Genomic DNA, 6,142 nt, shown 5'->3' on the forward strand with positions numbered 1-6,142 from the left:
TGAAATTTCGTTTGGTTTTCTCTTAATGGAAAACTTGCAAAAGTCTTGCCATAATACTTCAGGAAGATCGACGGCCATCTCACGTCCGGAGTAGATGTTGAAGATGACGTTCAGCCAGTCCTTGCTCAAGGTGTCAGTTCCTCCGTGCTTGCCAGATAACCCACGGATGATGAGATGCATAAGAGCAGTCCAGAGCCCAAAAACAGCGCTTTTCTTGAAGTCTTTGGCCCGGTAGTCTTATGTGTAGCCAATGTATCTTAGAAGCGTCTGGAACTCTTTAGTCGTTGGTTCAACCATTTTGAAACCTTTGGGATTAGGTTTGACACCAATCTCCTTGAGAAAGGTCGATTTGTAGATAGGAATGGGGCAATCTCCAATGATGGTGGTTTCCAGAACGCCATCCTCATATTTGATACTAGTGAATGCACGATGAAGATGATGAAGTGGTAATGGTGGATCGGGGATTTTGGTAAGTGGAATGAAGATGGGCTGATTAGCAATGTACTCGATCATTACCCTGATCGATTCATCATAGTCTAAAGGGTTTAGGGAGAACAATTGGATTGTATCTCTGAGGAAGGGTTCTTGATCTGCAGAAGAGGATGAACCCTTAGACCCTTTTGATGATTTCTTCCTTGCGATTGATTTCCTGGGGTGGAAGCAGTTTGAGTTGGGTTTTGTGAACACTCCATTGTTGAAGACTGATGAATGCTTGATGAACACGAAGAACAGTGGGACATTTTTGAGAGATTTGCAGTTGAAAAAGCGTAAAGAGGTAAAGAGGGGATTTGAAAAGGTATTTATAGGTAGGGAAAGATGGATCGGGTAAAAAAGGTAATGATGAGGATCCGAAGTCCATCGGGTCACATTTAATGTTGGGAAATTGAGATTAGACAAGTGAGGTGAAAGAGCAAGGCAATTGGTCTAAAAGAGGAGAATGTAACCGTCAATTCGTTTTGCATTTTAGAGAGCATGCAATCGTGTCACACAAATCGAGGAAGATTGGATAAGGATCTTCCTAAAAAGTAACCATTGAGAAAAATGTTTCACCTTATTATCTCTTGGTATTTCGAATGAATTTTTTCTGGAAAGTGCATGATCCGGAGGGTAAAAGGGATGTTACGAAACAATTTTTGAAAATTTCGAAGTATTTTGAGAATTCGGGAGCACTTTGAATTTCCGGAGCAAATTTGAAATTCTGGAGCAACTTTAAAATTCTGGAGCACTTTTAAAATTCCAGAGAGAGTTTGAAAATTCAGGAGCACTTTAAAATTCCGGAGAAAGTTTGAAAATTCAGGAGCACTTTAAAATTCCGTTCCAGAGTGGATTTCCGGAATTCCTTTGTTGAGTGAGTTCCGAAGAGTGATCCGGATGATGGTCGATCTTGATAGTCGTGAGGAAGAGAATGAACTGTACACCTCAAAGAAAAACGCGAGGGATAATTAGAAAAAAAAAGATCCTATGTATTTAGAGGGAAAGTAGTTCCGAAACAAAAAAAGTAATTGAGTTCGGAGCATATTTTTCTTCTGAATACTTCTATCAAAGAGAACATGTCTCCTGAAAGAATTGAGGATCAGGCATCATCATACCCATTTTGTTCAGAACACCATTAAATTTGGTTTCGTCTAATGCCTTAGTAAATACTTCAGCAATTTCATCATCAGATAGAACAAAAATAAGTTCGATGTCACCTTTTAGAACATGATCTTTAATAAAGTGGTACTGAATGTCAATGTGCTTCTTCATGGAGTGCTGAATTGGGTTGTGAGAGATTGCAATGGCACTTTGAGAATCACAATAGATTGGAATGCGTTGAAATCGGTAACCATAATCCAAGAGTTGAGATTTCATCTAGAGAACTTGAGAGGTACAGTTGGCAGCAGCAATGTATTCAGCTTCAGTTGTAGAGAGCAATGCAGTTCTATTTCTTGGATGACCAGCTGACTAAATGACCACCTAGGAATTGACATCCTCCTGATGTACTTTTCGTATTGAGTTGAAGACCACCATAGTTTGAATCAAAGTAAGCTTGTAGAAGGAAACTTTCATTTGCTGGATATCAGATTCTGAGGTTCTTTGTACCTTTGAGGTACTGGAATATTTGTTTCACAACCAAAAGATGAGACATCTTTGGATTGACTTGAAATCTGGCACATAAGCATGTTGAGAACATAATGTCCGGGCGACATGCAGTGAGATAGAGTAAGGATCCAATCATTCCACGATACTTCTTTTCATCAACAGAAACACTCGAGGGGTCGGCAAAGATTTTGTGACCGAAGCCCATAGGTACCTTGGCTGAGGCACAAGTGTCCATAGAGTATTTTTTGAGATGCTCAGAAATGTACTTCTCTTGGTGAATGAAAATGCCTTTGTTAGTTTGTTTGACTTGAATCCCTAGAAAGAAGATTAATTCTCTATTCATGCTCATTTGGAAATGACTGACCATAAGTTTGGCAAAATCAGCAACCATAGATGAATCCGTAGATCCAAAAATGATGTCGTCCACATAAATTTGTACTCTGAATAGTGTGGGATCAAGTATACCTCTTTGAAAACCTGAGCGTTTGAGAAAATCGGTGAGTGACTTGTACCAAGCTCGAGGAGCTTGCTTGAGTCCGTAGACAGCCTTTCGGAGTTTATAATAGTAGTTCGGAAAGGAAAGATTAATACATCCGGGGGGCTGTTGAAGGTATACTTCAGTATCAAGTTAACCATTAAGAAAAGCACTCTTAACAACCGTTTGATAAAATTTGAAGCCTTTGTGGGTAGCATAAGCAAGAAAAATTTTGATTGCTTCAAGTCGAGCAACATGAGCAAAACACTCGTCGTAGTTAAGACCTTCAATTTGAGTGAAACCATTAGCTACCAATCCTGCCTTATTTCGGATGATAACTCTTGCATCGTCTAGCTTGTTGGGAAATACCCATATTGTACCAACAATAGGGTGATGTTGAGGAGGAGGTACGAGAATCCAGACTTCATTTCGATCGAATTCGACCAGTTCTTCTTGCATAGCTGTAATCCAGTCAGCATGCTCTAATGCTTCCTTGATGGATTTGGGTTCAACCATGGATATAAATGCTGAAAAGTGGCATTCATTTTGGATGTTGGTAGCTAAGCGAGTTTGTACACCAACATTCGGATTGCCTATCACTTGATTCGGTGGATGATCCTTCGTCCAAACATGCAATCGAGGGAGTTCTTGTGCAGCCGAAGATCCTACATCAATAGTAGAATTGATTAGCTCCCCTGAATGATTTGAATATTGGGATGGTGCTCCCCCTGAACTTCTGAGATGGAGAGATTGACATCATCATCAGAAGGAAATTCAAAGAAATTTTCGTTTTCATCAATGTTGAGAGGATTTGAGTCATCGAAATCAGCAGCTGCATCTTAGAAGCCATCCACATTTGATTCAAAAGAGGGATTTGCATTATTATTCTCCCCGTCAACTTGAGAAGGTTGAAACGGTCTAGAATCAAATGGAGGTAAGCTCGGAAGTGGACCGGAAAGGTTGTGAGAAACTGGGGCTTCCGAAGGAAGAATTGGAATCGGAGATGGTCTTGATCGAGATTCCAAATCAAGAGTGGTTTCGGAAGGACCAAAGAGGGTTTCAAAGTCAACCTCGATAATGGTTTGAGGGTTCGGACATCCTGGTGGAGGAGCATCAGACTCCATGATGTGATTTGTGATCGTGAGATGGGCCAGAATTCCGAACAAAGTTGTCATCAAAGGAAATATCAAAGCTTTCTTCGAGAACATGAGTTCTTCGGTTGAGAACTTTGTAAGCCTTGGATTTGGAAGAGTACCCAAGAAAGATAGCTTCATCAGCTTGAGGATGGAACTTTGTAAGCTAATCACGGTCGTTTTTGATGAAGCATCTGCATCCGAAGACATGTAGGAACGAGATTGTGGGTTTTCGACCATTCATTGTTTCGTATTGTGTCATGTTGAGACGTCTATGGATGATACTTTGATTTTGTGTGAAACAAGCAGTGGATACAACTTCAGCCCAAAGATAGAGTGGTAGGTTTGCATAATTCAGCATTGATCGAGCGGCTTCAACAAGTGTTCTATTACGTCTTTCAATTACACCATTTTGTTGTGTAATGTAGGGAGTTAAGAAGCTATGATCAATTCCTTTTTCTGTGAGAAACTTCTCAATGGTGGAATTAACAATTTTCGAACCATTATCACTTCGGATTCTTCTGACCGGGAGTTTGATAAGAACTTCTATTCCTTTGATAAAATTGATGAGCTCAGAGGCTGTTTCGAATTTCATCCTTAAGAAGAAGACCCAGGTGAACGTTGTAAAGTTATCAACAATCACAAGAATGTATTTCTTATGATGAAGACTTTCTACAGTGGATGGTCCACAAAGATCAATGTGTAGAAGTTCCAATGGATCCGAAATGGATTTTTCGATGATAACAGGATGACCCTTCTTCTATTTCTTGCCACACTCACATGCAACACATAAATGATCATTTTCAAACTTGAGAAGAGGTAAACCTCTTACCATTTCACCTAATAGAAGATCATTCATGTACCGAAAATTCAGATGTGCGAGCCTTCGGTGCCATAGCCAGCTGACGTTAGGAACAACTTTGGAGAGAAGGTAGAGTTGCGGTTTGCCAATAATCATATTTATGTCATGTGGGTACATGAATTTGTTGCGAAGAGACTTTATCAAACATTCTTTTCGGTCTTCAGTCATCACATAGATATATTTTTTCCAAAATTCCACACGTCTGCTTGAGTCAGTGAGCTGAGCAACACTTATCAAATTATGTTTCAAGTCAGCTACATAAGCAACATGTGAAATAGAGAAGTTTCCATTAGTGAGAGTTCCATAACCATGAATTTGAGAATTGGAGTTGTTTCCATACGTCACATAACCAGCATTTGGAGAAAGCTTTAAATCTCGCATGAAATCCTTCTGCCCCGTCATGTGTATGGAGCAAGCACTATCAATATACCATATTGTTTCTTGCTCCGAAGCACAAAGTGCCTGCAAAATTACTGAACAATGGAGCTTTTAGGCTCCGAGTTAGACTTTGCGATGTAGGCATGGACTTTGGACTTTGATTGTGACTTTGGAACAACTACGTGTTTCTTGGTGAGATTACTTGAGTTCTTTTGAAAAAGACAAAATGCTAATGTCTTTTCATCTATCCAGTAGTCATATTCAACTACTTATGGGTTATGATCTGACTTCTTCGAAACTTTGGTATCCGAAGGATTGACACTTTTTGTTATCTCTGAGACAGTTGTTTTGTTAACAGATGTTTTGATTTTCCACACAAGATTTTTGTTTGAAGATTTTGAAACAATGGTTTTTGAACTTATGGATTTGTTTGATGACACATTGTTCTTTGAAATTCTTGGTTTAAAAATTATGCCATCAGATTTTGCAATAAAGATAGATGAAACATTTTGAGGTGTCGGCGAAGTATTTCGGATTGTTTTGACATTAACATGATCTTAAGGTGAGATTGAGCTAAGGACATCCTTAGATTCCGAACGAGCAAAAGGTTCGGAAGGTCTTTTCAGGATCCTTGTAGGAACAAAAGAGTTTTGACTATGAGTGAAGACACGAGGATTCCAGAATGAATTTGGTTTAGAGTTAGCAAGGAACCTGGAATTTTGTCTAGTCTTAACTTCCTTTTTGAAAGAATTTCTAGCTTCAACCTTGGGATCTACAATATCTTTTCTATTCAACATTGGTTTTTTCTTAAAATGATGAGAGGATCCAGAAGTTTGTCCTTTGGATGGATTTGCAAACTTAGGAGTAATGGGAACCAATTTGGTCTGCGAAAGAACTAAGGAGTCCAGTTCACATGAATCAGAGGACACATTGCTTGAGATTTCAACTTTATCATCTAAAGATGCCCATACAAATTCCGAGGCATTGACTTTAGTTATTTCCGGAATAATTTCCTCAATCACACAGTTGTTTACGTGATTGCTTTTAGGAACATGGTCTACACAATTTGGAAGACTATAATGATATTTTGTGGTCCGATTCAGGTCCTGTTTTATCAGAGGCGGAAGAGGCGTGGAATCAGGACATTTGACAACTATTGGCTGGAACTCGGGAATTAGGGACTCAAAAGATCTTTTATCCTCCTGAAGGGGT

The 6,142-nt window shown here is 39.3% G+C and overlaps 2 protein-coding genes across 2 annotated transcripts; both read right to left on the reverse strand.

The window, feature by feature from the left end:
• Window positions 1-2,710: 2,710 nt before the first annotated feature.
• LOC145099832 (putative mitochondrial protein AtMg00820) lies at window positions 2,711-3,016 on the reverse strand. Its single transcript, XM_079037335.1, has one exon. It carries the CDS (start codon window positions 3,014-3,016, stop codon window positions 2,711-2,713), a length of 306 nt encoding a protein of 101 aa, XP_078893461.1.
• Window positions 3,017-3,856: 840 nt separating this feature from the next.
• Window positions 3,857-4,954, reverse strand: LOC145099833 (uncharacterized). Its single transcript, XM_079037336.1, has 2 exons — window positions 4,516-4,954; window positions 3,857-4,269 (listed from the first exon to the last, which is right to left on the reverse strand). Exons 1-2 carry the CDS (start codon window positions 4,952-4,954, stop codon window positions 3,857-3,859), a joined length of 852 nt encoding a protein of 283 aa, XP_078893462.1.
• Between the last annotated feature and the right edge of the window lie 1,188 nt (window positions 4,955-6,142).

This window comes from Lactuca serriola, chromosome 4 (genome assembly GCF_051521515.1).
Source record: "Lactuca serriola cultivar US96UC23 chromosome 4, Lser_US96UC23_V15, whole genome shotgun sequence".
NCBI lineage: Eukaryota > Viridiplantae > Streptophyta > Magnoliopsida > Asterales > Asteraceae > Lactuca > Lactuca serriola.